This window comes from Sarcophilus harrisii, chromosome 3 (genome assembly GCF_902635505.1).
Source record: "Sarcophilus harrisii chromosome 3, mSarHar1.11, whole genome shotgun sequence".
NCBI lineage: Eukaryota > Metazoa > Chordata > Mammalia > Dasyuromorphia > Dasyuridae > Sarcophilus > Sarcophilus harrisii.
The window spans coordinates 544531013-544552290 of NC_045428.1; the positions used below are offsets into that span (position 1 = coordinate 544531013).

Sequence of the window (21278 nt, forward strand, 5' to 3'; positions counted from 1 at the left end):
AAAGCTGCCCAACTACATGGTAAAACCAAAAATAGAGCCCAGGCTGCAGGCTTCAAGTCCATTTCTTTTTGCATTCCTCTGCAATGGATCACCTCAATAGAGATATGTAGTGAAAGGAAAGATTTTATTTTTTAGATTTTTTTTTTTTTTTTTAAGATTTTTCAGTTCCCCTTCTCAGGTCACTTCTAGTAAGCTCATAACGCTCCACCTTTGGTCTCTAATTTTGCTCCTTTCTATACTGCAAGGCTAGGAAATCAGGTCATAATCTTAATAAGAGAAAGGACTTCAGAAGTCTTTATTCCTTCCTGCCTGATTTATGAATCACATCTATGATATCCTGGAGAAATAGTCATCAGTTTCAGATTGAATGGCTATGAAGTAACCCCAACACAGCCCATTCCATTTTTAAACATTGTTAACAAGTTTTTCCATATTGAATGGAAATTTACCTCTGTGTATCTTGCATTGGTGTTAATTTTGCCTAATGGAACAAGCAGAACAAGTCTAATTCTTCTGTAAAGTAAAAAGAATTTTTGTGTCATTCTTAATGCTCATTTTCTCTGAAGAAAACTTCTTCCTAAGTCAGGAAGAACTCAGTTCAAATGTAATCTCAAACTCTTACTGTGTGACCCTGGGCAAGCCACTTAATCTCTTTCTGCCTCAGTTTCCTTAGCTATAAAATGGGACTAATAGTACTACTTACTTATGAGGACAAAATGGAATTTTTGTAAAACACTTTGTAAACTTTAAAGAGCTGTATAAATGTTAGCTGCTATTCTTGGATAAATATCTCCAAGTTGTGTTATTTGATTTCTGTTTTCAAGTTCTCTCACTATCTTGCGTGTGTTCCAATTAGTCCATTCTCTTTTTGGCAACTAGGTAGCAAAATAGATAGAGTACAGGCAAGAAAATCCCAAATGGGCTCCCAAAGAGTTAGACATAATTACAATATCCAACATCCAGCCAAAATTGAAGACAGTACCACAGGTGTGGTCTGACTAGAGCAAAGGACCATGACTTCCTTAAGATGACTAAGTTTGTTGTTAAGATCTTATGTTGAAGAATCAATAAATCCACAAAGTGAGGATTCAAGACGAAGTCTTATGCTTCAAGTATGTTCAAGACGATGGCTATTTCAGGTTTAGAAATTTCCTAGATAGGAGATATTTTTTCAGGGGTTAGGCTGCTTGAAGATTTGCCTCCTAATGGGAAGAGGATACAATAGTGTTACTCTAATCCTCTGGGCATTGGTCTGCCTTTCCTCTGCTCAGCAAGCATGTAACTTCTCTTTGACCTTACCTTGAAAGAGATAAACCCATACTGAGCAAACAACAGCCCATTTGTTCTCCATGTCCACCTTGTCCTGGTCTAGAAATTGTTAATGGGGCCCCAGTGTGATAGAATTAAGAACTCTGTGCCTGGACACCTTTGTGGGACTATCTGCTATTCAAAAAATAATAATAATAAAGAGCAACCAAAAAAAAACTAACAAATTTTCATTTTTTAGTTCATTTTTTAGACATATGAGAGAATTAGGAAAGGAGAACTAATAATTCAGTAATTATAGCCTATATTGGCTATTGCCAGCCATATAAGTTGTATAAAGAAGTAAGCAGTAATAAAAGTTTTGATATTCAAGAATTATTAGGAAATTCATTTTAAAAAATAAATTCAGAGATACTGTACCATATACTAATTTTTACTAGTTATTGATTTACAACACTTGTCAATTTTATGTATTTTTAACCCCAGACTAGGTGTGTGGTGCAAATTCTCTTGGTGTTTAAATAATTTTCAGTGTTTGAGAAGTAGTTTTATATGTTAGCATATAGAGAGGAGAGATATAAGTCCTGTCCTCTGATTATTTCTTAACATTTCTTGACTTTGTAGCTTAAGTTTTTAACTTTAAGCTAAAATGATCCTCATATGACAGACATAAAACATATTCTAAGTTTGCTCTCAGATTGACAAATTATCTGGATTATTAAAGTTCTTGAGTATCTGCTATGACATTAAGTTGTGATATGCATCAGTATGGAATACCTATAGTGAAAAAACCATTAGTTCTTGAAGTTTGGCAGTATTCCAGTGGATGCCATAGTATCTATCATGTGAGACCATGAGGATATGCATGCACAATGCCACAAAATGAACCCTGGACTACATAGAAAGTTCCTCTAGCCATTAACTTCTATGTATGCCCTTGGGCAGGAAGATCATACCAACTTCTTGAGTTTCAACCCTTCTCATCTGTGAAGTGGAAATCACAGGCCTAAGAATGATAGGTGTGAAAATTTTTTTAAACCATTAAAGTTGTATATAAACATAAGGCATAATTCTATTTTCTCTTTACATGAGAGAGATGTAAGGACTCTGGGAAAGATTAGGACTTTTCTATATCTGAGTTCATTTCAACAACTACTTATAAAGTGCCTGCAGTATCATGTGGTCAATCACATACACATAGTACATGGCACTTGGTATCTTGAGACTGAAGGAGCTAGTTAAAAAATTGTTGGTTTAATCCTTCGACCTAGCACCTCCTTCTATTTTGTGTAGGCAAAAACAGCTGGAGGATATCCTGGTTCTGGCGAAACAATTCCATGAAACAGCTGAGCCTGTTTCTGACTTCTTATCTGTCACTGAGAAGAAACTTGCCAATTCAGAGCCAGTTGGCACCCAGACTGCCAAAATCCAGCAGCAGATTGTGCGCCACAAGGTAGGAAGTGTTTATAATGGAATCAGAAATCATAGAAACAATTACCAAGTAGCATTCAGCATCTGACCATAGTCCCTTATTTTTTTTTTTTTTTTACAGTTTTATTTAAAATATTTAAATCATTCCTGTGTTGGGTGAGATAATCTCACATCTTTTTAATTTATTCATCAGACATTTTAGTTGTTTGCTTTGGGTAGAACAGTGTATTGAATAGGGATTGAAGGATAAGAAAAAGATTTCTTTAAAATATGGACCCTGCCTTCAGGGGCTTTATATTCTAGTCAGGAGTAAATAACACACATAAGTAGAACTGAAAAGTATTTTTGTTTATACCTCTATGAAATCCAAATGAAGATAGCTTATTATTAAGGGTTTGAGATTGTGATAGCATTTAAGCTGATCTTTCCAAAGAGGGCTAGGATTTCAATAGGTGGGAAGGAGGGTTGCACTACAGCCATAGGGAATGGCAGATGTTTGAAGTTAGGAAAATGCATGGTGTGTATTCAGGGGAAATAGTCCAGTTTGTCCAGAAGCATAATAAGAAGATAAGACTAAAGAGCTATATTGGAACCATATTAATGCCTGTAATGTAAATTTTATCCAATAGGTAATAAGGAGCCATTAAAGAGTTTTGAGTAGAGGATTCAATCTTTACATTAAAAAAAAAAAAAAGTTAATATGATAGCATTGTGAAGGCTGAATTAGAATTGGGAGTAAGTAGGGGCTAGAAAACTTGTCAGGGAGCTAGTAATTATAAGCATCCCAATGGCAAAGAGTACAAGTGGTATAAGAGTAAAGCAAAGGGGATGGATGGACAGATGGATGGATACCAGAGATGTAACTGAGATAGAATAAACAGGTCTGAGATAAAATTGGTGGAGTTTAACCATCTCCCATAACAAAAACCTCTTCTGTTTTCCATGAATATTTCATATTACTATTATATCATATTATTTGTGCCCTTCAGAGGGTGGATTATTATTTTCATTCATTTTATCATTGATTTTTCATTGTTTTGTGTATACTTTAATTTCTTGATTTTTTTTTTTCCTTTTTCCATTTTGTTTCTGTTATTTTTTTTCCCACTCCGGATTTTCAGGCTTTGGAGGAAGAAATAGAGAGCCGAGAAGCTGATGTGCAACAGGCAGTCAGAGTTGGGCAGTCCCTCTCCTCCCTGACTTGTCCAGCTGAGCAGGGTGTCCTAGCTGAAAGACTAGAGGCCTTGCAGGCCCGTTACAGTGAGGTTCAGGACTGGTGCTGTCGAAAAGCAGCTCTGCTTGAACAGGCTGTAGCTAACGCCAGACTCTTTGGGGAGGATGAGGTGGAGGTGCTCAACTGGTTGGCTGAAGCTGAGGACAAGCTCAGCTCGGTCTTCGTAAAGGATTACAGACAGGATGTACTACAGAAGCAGCATGCTGACCACCTGGTATTCATATTTTCCATCCTATTTATTATTTTACTGAATGATCTCATTCTTTCTAACTCATGTTTGTCCATTTCCTTTTGACATTTATGTTTAGTCAACCCTAGGATTCCTCAAGGACTGCAAAAAAAAAAAAAAAATTACAAATATATGGCACTTTAGGCTAACACTTATATGTTTGTTTGTTTATTTTTGAGAAGTCAGTCAGCTGCCCACTAAGAGATACAATGGTAGAATTAGCTATTTGTACAGACTACCTTTTTTTTTTTTTTAAGGGTGATGGGAAAGTATGCAGTGATTACTAGAAATAACAGCTAAGGAAACTGAGATCAATAGAGCCTATGTTTTATCCAATCTTCACTAACAATGGATCTGCTAACCTTGAAGTCAGCCTCAGCCTCACCTCTGCTTTATAGCCCTTTCTGTGCCATTAGAAGCCCTTTGACAGAAACATTAAAATGCTATTTTTTCTCTTTTCAGGCTTTGAATGAAGAGATTGTTAACAGGAAAAAGAATGTAGATCAAGCTATTAAGAATGGACAAGCTCTTTTGAAGCAAACAACAGGTATTATGAAATGAGGAGCTCTGACTACTTGCCTAGTCTCAGGTCACCCACATGCCCAGTCGTTAGATGTTCTGTGTGAGCCAATTCCCTTTCCCTGAATGAGAAGCTTAGGCCCTGCTGATCATATTACAGGCTGCTCCAGGGAGCCTGTTGACCCTGTATTACTATTTCCTGTTAAGTCTCTGGGGACACTGAAAGACTTTGTTGTCTCACATCTGCTTCTAGATGAAGATTAGCTATGTAGGATTTCTTTTTTTTTTCTTCCTAAGCAAAGGATGCAGAATGTCAACATTTTAGCTGTCTCAGAAGTGACTCATTTTTTCAACTACAGAGAGAGGACATTAAAAACCTTTAATTCAAGTTTAAAGGAGTGGGGGGGGGGGTATAGAGAATATAAATTTGTGGTTGTGCTTTACTTACCAAGGGATAGTAGATCCCCCCTCTTAGATATGAATGATTCACAGCATTGTGCACTTTTCCCCACAGGGGAGGAGGTGCTCCTCATCCAGGAGAAATTGGATGGGATCAAGACCCGTTATGCTGACCTTACTGTCAGCAGTTCCAAGGCTCTCAGAACATTAGAACAGGCCCGTCAACTTGCTACTAAGTTTCAGGCCACTCATGATGAGTTAACTGGCTGGTTGAGTAAGGTAGAAGAAGAGCTAACGGCCAGTGGAGGACAATCTCCTAAGGGAGAGCAGATTCCACAGTTTCAACAAAGACAGAAGGTGAGTCATCATATTACAGTGTGAGAAATGAACTCTTCCTTCTTTGTCCTAAGCAGGAAGTGCCGGTATTTAGGTTCAAGCTCTGTGACTTTGGATCAAAACCAAAAATGTTTCCATAGTTTCTTCCACTAAATGGAGACCTTCCATATCCTCCCTGTGCCATGGGAAACAGATTTCATTAGCAAGCCCTTTGAACTTAATACAAGGCAACTTCTATTGCTTAGAGAAGCCTTTATAGCAAAGAGATTATCAGGAAAAGAAGGAAAGAGATTATATTATTATATCCCTGGAGAATTTGCTTATCTATCATTCCAACAATCATTTTTTAAAATTTATGAAATCTTTTCTTTTTATATCACCTTCATTTCCCAACACATGCCTTTGCCCTCCTCCATCTGAAACTAACCATCCCTTATAAAGATTGAAGAATAAAGAGAAAAGAAAGAAAATCATTTAAACAAAATACAAGTCTGATACTGTTGTGTTCCATTTTCATAATAGCTAGCATTTCTATAATTCTTTCGAAATACTTTATAGATGTTTCCTCATTTGATTCTCACAAGAACCCTGAGAAGTAGGCCCCATTTTACAGATGAAGAAAAAGAGGCAGGCATTATTTAAGTGATTTGTCCAAAGTTACACAACTAGGCTGAATTTAAATGATCTTCCTGCCTTCAGGATTAGCACTGTGTGTGTACTGTGACTCCACCAAACTGACCATAATTCTTTACTTCTGTAAAGAATGAAGAGATGTGCATTCTCATTTCCCTTTTTCAGAGCCAGTCATTTAAAAAGAGTGATCAGTTTTGATTGCTTGTTGATTGGTTGTTGTTGCTCTTTCCATTACATTGTTGTCATCATGTATATTCTTTTCCCATCTCTTCTTGTTACTTTGTATTGCTTCATGATACTGTATTACACTTAAACATAAAACAGTTTCTAGTTCTTTTCCACTAATGTCACCAATAATTTTTTGTTCTTTTTGAAAAAGAACTTTTCTTACTTCAATTGGAGTAGGCTTGCATTGGTAATAGGACCTCTAGCTCAGAAGCTTTGAACATATTAGTCACTTTCTTAGTATAATTCAGATTGTTCTCAAGAATGCTCCATCAGCAGTACATTAGCGGATTTTTTCCCCCATATCTTCACCAGCATTAGTCATTTTTCTTTTCAGTCATCTCAGTCAATTTGATGGGTGTGTGGTGCTACCTCAGAGTTGTTTTAGAGATTTTCTCCAATTGTTAGTGATTTCAAGCATTTTGTTATATATTTTTAAAGAAAATTAAGCACTACATAAAATACAGAAGACTATATTTTAAAATGTCTACAATCTTCTTCTATACTGTATATTAAAATGTTCATTTTATTTGGTTTTTACTTCAGTTCAGAATGTTTTTAAAAGAAAAAAGACAGTAGGTCACATAATTTGTCAATTTTACAAATGAACTGAAGCCTAGAAATACCTGGTTACAGGTATTTCTCCAAAGCTATGCAAGTGGAACACAAGTTTATTCAACGTTGTACACCTTGGCAGGTGTAAAGAGTTCTGGGACTATGTTCTCACTATCCAAGGAAGAATTCTAATTTTGGAAAGAAAGAATCATCATCAGAAGGCTGATCTCCAGGAGTGAATTTTTGGCACACAGCAACTAATGAAATGGTTTGGATGTGCAGTACTTTAGAGATAGTTTGATACAGTGGATAGAGCACTTGACCTAGAGTCAGGAAGAACTGAGTTCAAATCTGATCTCAGATTTATTAGCTATGGAACCCTGGGCAAGTCACTTTACCTTTTTTGCCTTATTTCATCATCAATATAATGGCTCTAATAATAGTAGCTACCTTTCAGGGTTGTGGGGATCAAATGAGATAATATTTGTGAAGTACTTCATACAGTACCTGGCACATATTAGGCATTATAAAAATACTAACTGGTGGCAACGTGTATACCTCTTAGAGCCCTAAAGTAAAAACACCACCTTGTTTGTTCTTCACAAAGCCATGAAAATTAGTGGGCTAAGAAAAATTAAAGAGTCTTATAGTATTTCATTACTTTCATTTGCCATTCATTAACAAGAATTGCAAAAATTTTAAAATGATAACCGAAGCAAAGAATAAATTCAGAAAGACTTCCATGAGGTGATTCAGAGCAATTTCAACAGAACCAGAACAGTATGTACACCAATTACAGCTGCATGTTTTTTTGTTTGTTTTTGTTTGTTTTTTTAAAGAGAAAGCAGTTAAATCGCCTAAGTGGTTAGATGAAGCTAGCCTGGGAAGGAGCATGGAACAAAAGCATTTCTTTCCTTGGTAGTTTTTGGTTGATTTATTTATTTCTTCCTTATTACATTTAAGGTGGGCAATTTGGGTAATTTTTAAAAAAGATATACATGAGCTGAAAAGAAGGGGATATGTAGCAAACAGTTTTTACCCAAAGATAGAAAGGCTCATGTAATAGCTAAGCAGAACATCAGGTTGGGAATAGACTGAACATTTTGCAAAACAAAAAAATAAAAACTGAAGGAAAGAGGTCAGAACCCTTTTGGGAAATGTGACAGAGATGGCACTTCTCTCTTCCCCCCGTCCCCTCAAGGTGACTGTTAATTGTGTTTTATTTAGCCTGAAAATTTGTGTGGCCTGAAAACCTGTCTTCCCTTCCTAGGAACTGAAGAAGGAGGTCATGGAGCACAGGCTAGTTCTGGACACGGTGAATGAGGTGAGCCGGGCCCTCTTGGAACTGGTGCCCTGGCGAGCCCGGGAGGGGCTGGATAAATTAGTCTCCGACGCCAATGACCAGTATAAGCTGGTCAGTGACACCATTGGGCAGAGAGTGGATGAAATCGATGCAGCTATCCAGAGGTCACAACAGGTATTGAAAATATTCTATATCTGGACTTTTGTCTCCTGGGGCATGCTCTATATAGGAAGTTATGGCCAGTAGGACCAGTCCTAGCAGTTTCAGGTTTAGGAATTACAGGATCAATCCAAATTCTGTGGGCATATCTCAAGGCTGGGAAGCATTTGAGTGAGGGATCCAGAGAATGTACTAAGGCTGAGGGTGTACTTGGGAGATAATTGGACCCTTTGATGGAAGAACCTAAAACAGAACTATATGGGAAGGACCTCCTTTTCTAATTATAGCACTGCCAAGCTAGTGAACAGTGCTTTATAGTAGGTGACCCATAGCCCCCAGCTACAGCTTAAATACTTCCTTATTTTTGTTTGAAATTATGAACTCTCTTAGAATTGGATAGGCTAGGGAAAGAAGCAAACAGCTGTAATTTCTGCCAAATCATAGATTGTAGACCTTTGATCCTTGAAAGAGACTAAGACAATTTAGACCAACCTACTCATTAAATGTGTCGGTCACTTTTCTGAAGTAAAGTTAGCTCAGGAAGGAGAACAACCCATTTCCCAGCTTCTTCCCTCTCTTGCTTTCTTAGAATGATAACTAACTTTTCCTTTGTCCAAATGTCATTTGGAATCTAGCTGCCATGTACTTTAAAATCTGTAAAAGAGGGATAATTTGGACAGCATTTTGAGTTTACATTATTTCCTTCTGAACTTCAAAACACTATGAGGTAGGCAGAACAGATCTATTTCATTGGCTTTATAGACAGATGAGGAGAATTTTTCAATTGAGCCTCACCTGCTAAGTTTGTCTTGGCCCAGCCATTTCAGGCCTGCACAGGTCCTTCTGTTGCTTCATGTTGCTCACATGTCTTCTGAAGGTTGATATTCTTCCTCTCAACTACATATGAAAAATAAAACTACTCACTTGCTTAGGAAAAGGTTACTCTATCTTTAAATATTTGTGCTGCTTGTCAAATTTGAAAATGAGGAGAAATAATACATCCAATCTAGATAAGAGTAACTTAGTGCAGTTGGTATTTATATGTATATATTTAAAATTGTTCATATTTATGTATTATATTCATATTTTATGTTATACATTCCTGTTATTAATATATTATAAACATTAAGACATGTCATTAACTTACACAGATACATATAATGTATATTCTTCATTAAAGTCTGCAAAGCAACACCTTTCAAGCAATATATCACTATTTTGTCTCTTGAGAGTCTGACAACGTGTTGATGTAACTAGCATGACTTCTCTTCTGAAGCTTTCTGGGTTCTCTGGCTGAATAAACACCTCCAGATCATCTATAGTGAACATGAGACTACCACATTAAACTCACTGGAAAATACTTGTTTTAAAAGTCTTATGGTTTACAGTCTGGGTAGAGAGAGGGAATTATCAGAAATAATTGTTTCTTGTATACTTGAATTATCTTTTGAAATGAGTGTTGTTTTCAGCTATGTACCCATATTCATTTGCTCCATCACGTTTGTCCATATAGATTTGTTCCTACAAAGTTCACTAATTGTTTCCATAAAAATGCGATATTAAGTTCAACTGTATTATATGAGGCAATTATTGAAGAAAGGAATGGTGTTTTAACAGGGTGTTTCATTCTGGAGAAAAGGAGGAAATCTCTATAGAGAGGAAAGGAGGCTTTGTTGGCACAAAAGGACAAATTTGAAACACTTTAGAAAGTGGACTCTATCTTGTAGTAATATGTTTGTTTTCCCATTCTTTTTGATAGTATGAGCAAGCTGCTGATGCCGAATTAGCGTGGGTGGCTGAAACCAAGCGGAAGTTGATGGCTCTTGGTCCAATCCGCCTGGAGCAAGATCAGACCACTGCACAGCTCCAAGTTCAGAAGGTACCACACAAGGGTATCTTAACAAAAGTAATGATAATAATAGCAATTGTATTCGTCACTAGCATTTATGTAGCACTCTTTAAGATTTGTAAAGCACTTTATACAGCAGATCTTATGGGCACCCTCCCTCCTCTCTCCATCTGCCCTGTGGGATCGGCGCTATTATTCTACTTACTTTACAAATGAAACTAAAGATGAACCAGCTAGTAAGTAGCCGAAGCTGAATTGGAATCCCTGTCTTGACTCCAAATTCAGTACTCTAGAATGATCATTTGGGCTCAGAGGGAGGAATTAGTACATAACGTCCTACAATGGTTTTCAAAGGATCTCGGAGACCCCAGGGGCTATCTAGCATAACTGAACAGTTACAAGAGTATTTTCCTTACAGTGTCATGTCATGTACTCATTTGGACTTTTCTTTAAGACCTCTAGAAGACAGAGCTTCCTGCCTTTTAAGGCAGCTGCTTCTGCTTTTAGACAGTTTAGGGAACTCCTACTGATGATTCTTTGTGCCTTCTGGGGTTGACCAGAATTAATATCATCTCTTCTCCATGACTGCTCTTCAATACCCAAATGTTCTCCCTGAGTTTTCTCAATTAATCCCTTCGAATGTCTTTTATGATAGTTACTTGAGGCCTCTCACCATATTGATCACCCTTCTCCATACAGTCTCCAGCCTTCAGAGCACAGGTGGTCCCTCAGACTTAACACAGTATAGCAGATAGCCTGAATTAAATAATTGTAATAAGCCAAGAATAAGGTAACAAAGGAGATGAATTTTGGGGTTTTGAAAAGGTAGACATGTTTATGGTCAGTGCAGAAGAGGGGGATGGTTGGTAATTACATGGCAGAAATGCAACAGGAAAGGAATTTATTTTTCAGTTCAACACAGAACAGACAAACTGGTTATTGGTCAGATTCCGTAAGCAAAGTCTATGGGAGAATATAAACCATTCTTATGTTATAAGTGTTTCTCCTAAAATTTAACCTGGTAACAGTGACATAGAAGAGGTTATGACATAGTGAATAGAGTTGGTCTTGGAATCCAAAAGCCCTGGATTCCAGCCCCTCTCAGATACATAATGGCTTCATGATCTTGAGCCACTTTTTGCAAGCTGAAGAAGAGTGATTCATCAGCACAGCCAAGAGTTTGCTCATTAAGAGCTCTGTCAATTAAAGTATGGGTTCAAACAACAGATAAAAGGTATATTTTCATTGGGCTTTTATGTATTCCTGCCACTGCTACTAGTTGCTATTTTTGTATGCACTTACATCAGGAGCTGACTGACTTGCAATATATTGTTGTAAGAGTACCTCCTTTTCTACTTTAAAAACTCCAATCTGAAATGAAAGTGGTTAGTGTGCTAAAAGATCCAACTTCAAATAGGTCTTTAGATACTTATTAGCTGAGTGACCAAAGGAGGATTATTCAATTTTGGCAAGTCCTAGATGAGTAGAAATCCTAGCATTGCAAAGTTCCCACACCTCTGTGATTGTTGTTCTTTGCCATACTGATTCAGAAGGGTTTTTGTTTTGTTTTTTTTTTAATGACAGGATGATCTTAGTCTTTCTGCTTGCTAAGTCATAAATGCTGAGTTGACTACTAAGTCCTGTAATAAAGGAGAGTTTAAGTTTTTTCAGCAATATTAGTTACCATAGGTATCTAGACTAAAGCTAGTTCAGAATTAAGAATCAGAGCATTACAGGATCTTGGAACTTGAGGGAAGCAACTGGCCCAGCCCTCTTTTTAGACTAAGTGCTAGTGATAATCAGTGCTTCTCTCACATTTACCCAGGAATTAAGAAGCAGGGCAGGGATTTGAACCCATATAACCTGGCAAGAAATCCAGTATTCTTTCTACTACATAACTTATGGAAAGCTAGTGTGCCCTTATTTCTTTGCTAAAAAAGCATTTTTTCCTTTCAAAGGCTTTCTCCATTGATATCATTCGGCACAAAGATTCTATGGATGAACTTTTTAGCCAGCGTGGTGAAATCTTTGGAACCTGTGGGGAGGAGCAAAAAGCAGTATTACAAGTAAGTTATTTCTTTCTACACAACATATTCAAAGAACCTGGCTTTTGGAAGATAAAAGATACAATACTTTTAAAGATACTTTCTTGCTTTTCTTATTGAAATCTACATGTGCTTTATATTGAAGTGTAACACTGGACTCCTGCTCCTTACCCTGCATTCACTTTGTTACAACAATGTAGGATGTGAAATATTTGTTTGTCATCTCTTCCTTGTAACAGCAGTAACTCTTCTCATTTCTCAGTTTTAGGAAATTGACTTTGAGTGATGTTGCCAAGATCACACTATCCATGTATGGTCTCCTCTGATTCCCATCTCCCATAACACACACATAGAATCACCAGCCAAATTGTGTGTCTGGCCATCTGGTTTAAAGAAGGAAGATATTCATTATCTTATCTCTAGTAATTCTGTTGCTTTATAATCAACTGAATTTACTTACATCTTGTTCAAAGAAGCTAACAAATGGAGCCTGATGACAATGATGTATCTTAATGGTGCATTAAAGTTTGCAAAGTACTTTTTACCTCATAACAGCTCTGCACAATTAGTAGAACCATGTTGATCTTAGATTTTCAGATTGTGAGAACATTTAATATTCATCTAACTCTTTCTCAATGGTAGGAGAAAACAGAGTCTTTGGTACAGCAATATGAGGCCATTAGCCAGCTCAACTCGGAGCGCTATGCTCGCCTGGAGCGTGCCCAGGTTTTGGTGAACCAGTTTTGGGAAACATATGAGGAGCTCAGTCCATGGATTGAAGAAACCCAGGCCTTGATAGCACAGTTACCTCCACCTGCCATTGATCATGAGCAGCTGAAACAACAACAGGAGGAAATGAGGGTAAGAAGGCTAGCAAGTTAGGGGGTTTGTTTTTAAATTTCTGTCATTGAAAATGAACTGAGCAGTCTGTTTTAAGCAGCTCCAAAATGATGAACTTAATCATCTTAATGCCTCATCCATAAATTTAGATTTTTATGAAGAGTGTTGCCAAAAATAATCTTTGTGCCAACAGCATCTTTCATATTAGAGCTGAGTTTAATTAAAGCATTAGGGACAGGGGAGAATCCAGGGGAAAGTTGCCCAAAAAAGGGATGGAATGAACTCAGCTGGATGAGAAAGCTTTGTCCAAGAGAATGCATAGTCTTACCTAGAAATTCCAGAGCCTACTTATACTAGTTTGCTTTTTACTCAGCCTCCCCTTTGACTGACAAGCACCCCCATCCCTGCTCTCCCAAGAGCTGAAAAGTCTAATCTGTAAACTGGAGTCCCTGGGCAACTGGGGGCATAATTTGTACCTGTATCCATTCCCCTTTGATACGGTTTGCCTGGAATATGGGTTTAAGGGACAATGGAAAGAGGAAGAAGTGAAAGGGAATGAGAGCTGAATCAGCTCTTACAGCTCCTTGAATGTAAGGTTCCCCAGAGTCTTAGGAAATATGGAGCCCGAGTTCTGGTCAAAGCACACCAATAAGTAAAAAGGCTGCAATGGAAATAGTCAGACTATTTCTCTGGCAGTCAGGTAGTTCTTTTCTTTGGCACAGCAACTAAGGGAATCCATTGCTGAACACAAGCCTCACATTGATAAGTTGTTGAAGATTGGCCCACAGCTGAAGGAACTGAACTCTGACGAAGGTAAAATGGTACAAGAGAAGTACCAGACAGCAGAGACGACCTATGTCAGAATCAAGGAGGAGGTGCGCCGGCGTGCACTGGCCCTGGATGAAGCTGTCTCACAGTCGGCTCAGGTAGGCAACTTTCCTAGGCTTTGGAGAACCTGTGATTTTATTTGACTATAAATAAGCAAGCAATGGCTGAAACAGCTCTGCTCTGAAGATGAGGTGCAGAAATGTCCAGCCTAGTGTACTGATTACCTATGTAAAAAGAACAGAACATCTTGAAATATCTTTCTTTTGTCACAGTATTTTGTGGCAGGTGTTTATTTCTTGTTTTGTGGTTCTCTTGATTATGTCCCTTAGGATTTGAATTCAGATATATATTTCAACTGTGATTATACAAATAGGAAAACTTAGACCCAGAAGGTTGAGAAATTTTTTTCAGAATTTTAGAGGTATAGAAGTAACTGGAATCCAAGTTGTCTGCCTCCACATTAGGACGCCATCCTGCCTTTTTAGCAAGGCATGATGACATGAGGCTCATTTCTGTAAACTCTTAAAGTCGGTACTTCTCAAGCAAGGCCAGATTCCTAGAGGGCTTGTTAAATCTGGTTCTAGAATGAGAACACACGACATCTTTTTTCCAAAAGCTAATTTTAGCAGTTCTAGACTGACAGAAGCAGGAACCAAGAAGACTGGGATGGTAGTTTGAGGGTGGAGAGGGGAATATAAAGAGAAAGGTCAGAAAGCATGTGTCCCATGGAGACTTCAGTTTAAAGCATGGTAACTACATACTTTTCAACTAATATAATGACTGTGAGTGACATTTTTGTCATGTCCGGGCATTTTATTCCTACGTTTAGTCAGTTCTCTTGGTTGGTATTTGTACTTACTCAAGTTTTTCCCCCACCTTCCGTCCCATCTCTCACTCACATTGTGGAATGTGTTACTGTGTGTTGTTGCTGCCTGCCTCCTGTCTCCCCCACATCGTCACATTTCATTGTTGTGTTGACTGCGCCCTCCATTACAGATTTCAGAGGTAAGGTTCCCAATTCCTCAGGTGATTCACTTAATACAGAGAATAGAGATAATTAATTACTTTGAAGATGGGGAAATCCAGGGTATATTTGGGTTTTTCCCCCTTTTACATAGAATGGATAGTACAAAGCACTACAGTAGAGCTGGATTTGGGGATGGGAGAACCATTTAGAGGTGTGAAGGGGTGGGAAACCATTTCCCTCTCAGAAGGTTCTATTGTAGTCTCGTGCTAGGGCCTAGATGTAGTCATAAAGTAAGATCTGCTATGTTGATTGAGAACCTTAGGATTGCCATTTTCTTGAGGAATGATATTTAGTTTCATTGGAATAGTCTAGATGAATGAACTTGGCAGTAGTAACAATAATTAGACAAATAACTATAGCACTTTTAAGGTTGACAGAGTGCTCATCATTCCCACCTCCCCAGTCACCCATTTGTTTCTTTCTCTGTATTAACATACACAAAATTATTACTTTGCATGTAAGGGTTCTAATTTTTAATCCTCAAATCTTCTATCATGTTGAGATTTATAGACTCGACACAGGGTTTCTGACCTTTTTCAGTTTCACTTCTCTTGTTGCAAGATTGGGTGTAGGAAAATCATCCACTTTGGGGTAGTGCCCCCAAAGAACAGTCATAAATATAAGCTAACTCCTAATTAATTCACTTCCTGGATTATCTTTAAGAATTCCATTTCTCTTAAATTCCAAATAGCAATTCATGAAGTGTCAGCATCCTGTGTCTGGGAGGACAAACGGATTTGGGATACTCGCAATCCAAATAGTGAATAGGGTCTATATCTAACCCTAAAGGCAATAAATAACTTTAGATATAGCTATTACTCCCTAAAAATATGTATGAGAATTGAGTATCTGAGAGAACATCTCACCTAATCAATGTTTGTTTAGTTCCATGATAAAATGGAGCCCATGCTGGAAACCCTAGAAAATCTCTCTTCCCGCCTGCGTATACCACCACTTATCCCTGCTGAAGTGGACAAGATCCGAGAGTGTCTCAGTGAAAACAAAGGTGCGGCCATGGAGTTGGAAAAGCTGCAGCCATCCTTTGAAGCTTTGAAACGTCGTGGTGAAGAACTGATCAGCCGATCCCAGGGAGCTGATAAGGATCTAGCAGCAAAAGGTATTTGAATATCTTTTATTTATGATGTCATTTAACTGATTCTTAACTAATTTATCCTTTTTCCCACCACATTTATATTTTGATAAATGTAAAGGGTAAACTTTCAACTTAATCTTAAATTTTAAAATGGGCTATAGAACAAAAATGTTTTGAAATCAGTTATCTAGAATCCTAGAACATGATTTCCAGAAACAATTTAATATCTAGCAGGTTAGGTTTTCAGACCAGCCTCAAAACTAATCATGACTTGTCCAAGTTCACATTGCTAATAAATAATAAAACTTGGACATGAGTCGAGCCCAGGTTCTTCTCTAGGTAATTTAACTCACAGTATTATCTGTAGTATGATGAACTTTTGAACCAGAACAGTTCAATTATGATCCATACTTTTAAATGGACTATAACAGCAGGGAAGTCTCTGTTCTATTGAACCATCGCCATACCAAAAAAGCCATGGTCTACAAGACAAGGACTTAACAAATTCATACTCATGTGTCATTCTGTCTCCTACCCAAGATATCTCTGGGAGTAGAAAAGATCACACACATCCCTTACTTACTTGATAGCAGGAGCAGAAGAAACCCTGCCACCCTCACCCTAAGACAGGATCAGGGAGTATAGAGACTGTCCTCAGTCTCCTGCAGCATTGGCAGCAGATGTGGGAAACTCATCTCCAATAGCTCTAGCTCAGGAAGCTCAGTCCACAAAGGAGGAGAAAACTGATGTCATCCAGTACCACTAAGGAGGGCCTCTCGTATGAAGTACACTAGGGCTTATTTAAATATGTGGTTCATTCATCAGCTGCCAGCTGCCTATAGATGAGATTTTCCAGAAGTGTGGCAGTTCACATTCCACAGCAACTTCTTTTTTTTTTTTTTTTTTTTTTTTTTTTTTGTATTGCATCTTTCTTTATTGGCCCCTCACATATTGTAAAGGAATTTTTTTCCTTTGGCATAAATTGAATTAAATTATCCTTGATATAATTTCCAATCTTTTTAAACATTTTTCCCCAATGACATTTAAAACCCATTTTGATGATTTTTTTTTTTTAATAGCCTTTTATTTACAGGATATATGCATGGGTAACTTTACAGCATTAACAATTGCCAAACCTCTTGTTCCAATTTTTCACCTCTTACTCCCCACCCCCTCCCCTAGATGGCAAGATGACCAGTAGATGTTAAATACATTAAAATATAAATTAGATACACAATAAGTATACATGACCAAACCGTTATTTTGCTGTACAAAAAGAATCAGACTTTGAAATAGTGTACAATTAGCTTGTGAAGGAAATCAAAAATGCAGGTGGGCATAGATATAGGGATTGGGAATTCAATGTAATGGTTTTTAGTCATCTCCCAGAGTTCTTTCTCTGGGCATAGCTGGTTCAGTTCATTACTGCTCCATTGGAAATGATTTGGTTGATCTCGTTGCTGAGGATGGCCAGGTCCATCAGAACTGGTCATTATATAATATTGTTGTTGAAGTATATAATGATCTCCTGGTCCTGCTCATTTCACTCAGCATCAGTTCGTCCACAGCAACTTCTATGAATCAGACTCCATGCTAGGCTGCCCTCAGGATGCTTACATTCTCCTGTGGAGAAAACAGTATATATTCATATAAAAAAGTATGTGCTATATACAAAGTAAATGCTAAGTCATTTTTGACTAAGAGGGAAAGTACTAACAACTGGGGCAGAACAGGAAAAGCCTCATAGAGGAGAAAGCACTTGAACAGAACCTTGAAGGGAGCTTGGGAGAGGCAGAAGCGAAAAGGGTGATGGAGCATGTAGGACCACCAGTACATAGTTCCCAAAGGAGAATGACCAGAATGTCTAATATGGACCAGTGAGACCCTTGTAAATTTTATTACCAGTCTTTATGTGTAACTCTGGTGGTATGTGAATAATGGGATGGAATTCTTTTTTTTCCCCAGATTTGTTTTTTTCAGTATTATATTATTTTTCCACTTACAATATAAAGCTAGCTTTCAACATTCATTTTTTAAAAAATAATTTTCAGAGTATATGCAAAGATACTTTTCTACGTTAACCCTTGCAAAATCATGTTCCAAATTTTTCTCCTTCCTCCCCCACTTCCCTACCCCAGATAACAAGCAATCCAATATGTTACATCCACAGTTTACATCCAGGTTACATCATGCTACACAAGAAAATTGAGATCAGAAAGAGAAAAAATGAGTAAGAAAAAAAAGCAAGCAAACCACAATTAAAAAGGTGAAAACATTATGTTGTGAGCCACATTCAGTCCCCACAGTCTTCTTTCTGGATGAAGATGACTCTCTCCATCACAAGTCTATTGGAATTGGCTCAGCATTCATTTTTTGAATTTTGAGTTCCAAATCTCCATCCTCTATTACCACCTCTTCCCTCCCCAAGACAGCAGGCAGTCTGATAATACATGTACAATCATTTTGAATATATTTCTATATTAGTCATGTTGTTAAAGAAAAATCAGAACAAAAGGGAAAAACCACAAGAAAGAAAAAGGGAACAATTTTTTTTTTTTAAATGAAGTCAATAAAATAAAAATAGTTCGCTTTGATCTGCATTCAGCCTCCATAGTTCTGGATGCAGATGGCATTTTCTGTTCTATTGGAATTGTCTTGAATCACTGTATTATTGAGAAGAGCTAAGTGTATCAGTTGATCATCACATAAACTTATACTTACTGTGTATAGTGTTCTCCTAGTTCTGCTCACTTCATTCAGTAAGTTACTTCACTTACTCATGTAAGTTTTTCCAAGCTTTTCTGAAATTAGCCAGCTCATCATTTCTTTACAGAACAATAATGTTTCATTAAATTTACATATATTCCATTACATTTCATATACCATAATTTATTCAGACATTCTCCATCTAACGGGCATCCACTCAGTTTTCAGTTTCTTGCCACTACAAAAAGGGCTGCCACAAACATTTTGCACATGTGGGTCATTTTCCCTTTTTTATGATCTTTCAAATATAGGCCCAATAGAGACACTGCTGGATCAAAGAGTATGCATTTTGATAACCCTTTGGGCATGGTTCCATTGCTCTTGGATGGAATTTCTAATGAAAACCAAGCAACTGCCAACAGAGTGTCTTTATTCATTATCCTTTTATTCCTATATCAGAAATCCAGGACAAACTGGATCAGATGGTATTTTTCTGGGAAGATATCAAAGCCCGAGCTGAAGAGCGAGAAATCAAGTTCCTTGATGTCCTTGAGTTGGCAGAAAAGTTCTGGTATGACATGGCAGCCCTCCTGACCACCATGAAAGATACCCAGGATATTGTTCATGATCTGGAAAGCCCAGGAATCGACCCCTCAATCATCAAACAGCAGGTGGAGGCTGCCGAGGTGAGCACAGAAAGTCATAGTATTTGATCATACAATAGCCTTTTGAACCAAGTATGACAGATATTGTTATCCCATTTTACACATGAAGAAACTAAGGATCTGTTAAGTTGTATAATTTGTCCATGATCACAGAATTTGAAAGTGTTAAGGATGTTGTGCTTTGTTTTATTTTCTCCTAAAAAAAAAAAAATCCTCTTTAGTAGTAGATATTTGTACTCTGGATATTCCCTCATTCAATTTTCATATTTAGAATTTGGCTAAAGTTAATGTCCATTTAACCTTATCTTTCCAGAATTTCCCATTCCACTAGCTCAGTTTTGTCTAAAACAGGTTTTGGATAACCTCTTTCTGAGGTCAAAGCAGATCCTTCAGTTTTTTCCTTTTTTCCACATGTACCTCATTCCTCTACCCTCTCTGCTTTCTCCACAATCCTTTCCTATCTCTTATGCCCCTGAGCCTTGAAGCAGTTATATGGCAGCTTTTGCTCTGACTTAGGCTTTTTTCCAAGGGGAGGGAGGCATTGCTAGATCTCTCCAAATGATATAAATTAGTAAAATAGGAGCTCACATTTCTGGCAATTTTTGCATATATTCTCTTGTTTAATTCTCAACTGTAATTCTAAGAGGTAGGTAATCCAAGAGGTAGTAGTAGCCCCATTTTGCAAATAAAGAAACTGAGGCTCAGAGAAAAAAAGACCATGTATGGAGATCATTTAGTTATGTGGTAGAACTGGAACTTGACCTAACTTATAACTTCAAGCTCAGTGCCATTTCTTTTTTAAAAACCAGTTGCTTTTATTCTGATGCAGTGGATATTTCCAACAAACTAAATTAAGTCTTCCATATATATTCCTCAAAAAGCAAACAGGTGACTCCATTGCCATTTCTGTCATCTGTATAATGTCTTTAAGTTCTTTGAAGGTAGGAGCTGTCTTCTACTTTTGTACCCTTGTAGAATACTTTGTTAGCAGCCTTAGGTGCTCATCAGATGCTGGAGGAAGAGAAGGGGCTTCCTGAAAATTTAGCACAGACTTTCCTTTCTGTCCTATATAAATTTTTTTTAAAAGATCTGGAGAACCTCACTCCTTAAGTAGCAAAATATATAAGAAAAATCTGTAGAATGTCCATGGCAGCTCTGCTGAGCCTTCTCTTTTCTGAAGGATGTGAATAGGATGAACACGACTCTGAAACTCTAAATCCATTCTGTTTTAACTCATCCCTTTGCACACAGACTATTAAAGAGGAGACAGATGGTCTGCATGAAGAACTTGAGTTTATCCGGATCCTTGGAGCAGACTTAATTTTTGCCTGTGGAGAAACAGAGAAGCCAGAGGTGAAGAAGAGTATCGATGAGGTATGAAAGCCAAATATGGCTGGAGTCCTGTCGAAGATGGAGTTCCCATCTTTAGTCTAGAAAGGAGGCATGGTGGATTGTTATTTTGGGCCCTAATTGGTTTTTGTTTTTTCCTTAAAGCTGAACAATGCCTGGGAGAACTTAAACAAAACCTGGAGAGAGCGACTGGAAAAACTGGAGGAAGCAATGCAGGCTGCAGTGCAGTATCAAGACACCTTACAGGTGAGAGGCCTGGGGTAGACTGAGCTAAGTGCTGGGGGGCATCTTTACCAAGCAGCCAACTCAGCAGCCACTGTCAGCATTGATGATTTCCCCTGGTGTAGCTTTGGTCTGGAAATCATGAAGTCTACATCGTGTGGGAGATGTTTCCTGACATCTCCACTGATTCTGCAGTTAGACCTGGAAGCCTTTAGGATGGGGACAGAGAACCTCTGAGATCATCTGCTCTAGCCCCTCATGGTACAGATCAGAGGATCACACTAGAGAGATCAAGTGCTTACTCTAAGGCAGCAGAGAGGCCAGCATGCAGTTCTTTTGACTCTCATATGGTTGTGCTTGAGTT

At 37.8% G+C, this 21278-nt stretch overlaps 1 protein-coding gene across 29 annotated transcripts in view; it reads left to right on the forward strand.

Moving 5' to 3' along the window:
* The window catches only part of MACF1 (microtubule actin crosslinking factor 1), a 398054-nt gene that overhangs the window by 334225 nt on the left and 42551 nt on the right, over positions 1 to 21278 (forward strand). For 19 of the 29 annotated variants that reach the window (XM_031962206.1, XM_031962212.1, XM_031962221.1 and 16 more), the window contains 14 exons: positions 2560 to 2719; positions 3819 to 4145; positions 4623 to 4707; positions 5194 to 5435; positions 8098 to 8304; positions 10049 to 10168; positions 12097 to 12204; positions 12826 to 13044; positions 13746 to 13949; positions 14848 to 14856; positions 15764 to 15995; positions 19137 to 19363; positions 20594 to 20716; positions 20837 to 20938. In XM_031962206.1, the coding sequence (XP_031818066.1) occupies positions 2560 to 2719; positions 3819 to 4145; positions 4623 to 4707; positions 5194 to 5435; positions 8098 to 8304; positions 10049 to 10168; positions 12097 to 12204; positions 12826 to 13044; positions 13746 to 13949; positions 14848 to 14856; positions 15764 to 15995; positions 19137 to 19363; positions 20594 to 20716; positions 20837 to 20938 (2365 nt within the window). The remainder of the gene's footprint in view (positions 1 to 2559; positions 2720 to 3818; positions 4146 to 4622; positions 4708 to 5193; positions 5436 to 8097; positions 8305 to 10048; positions 10169 to 12096; positions 12205 to 12825; positions 13045 to 13745; positions 13950 to 14847; positions 14857 to 15763; positions 15996 to 19136; positions 19364 to 20593; positions 20717 to 20836; positions 20939 to 21278) is intronic. The other 10 variants (XM_031962224.1, XM_031962223.1, XM_031962225.1 and 7 more) reach the window with 3 other exon arrangements.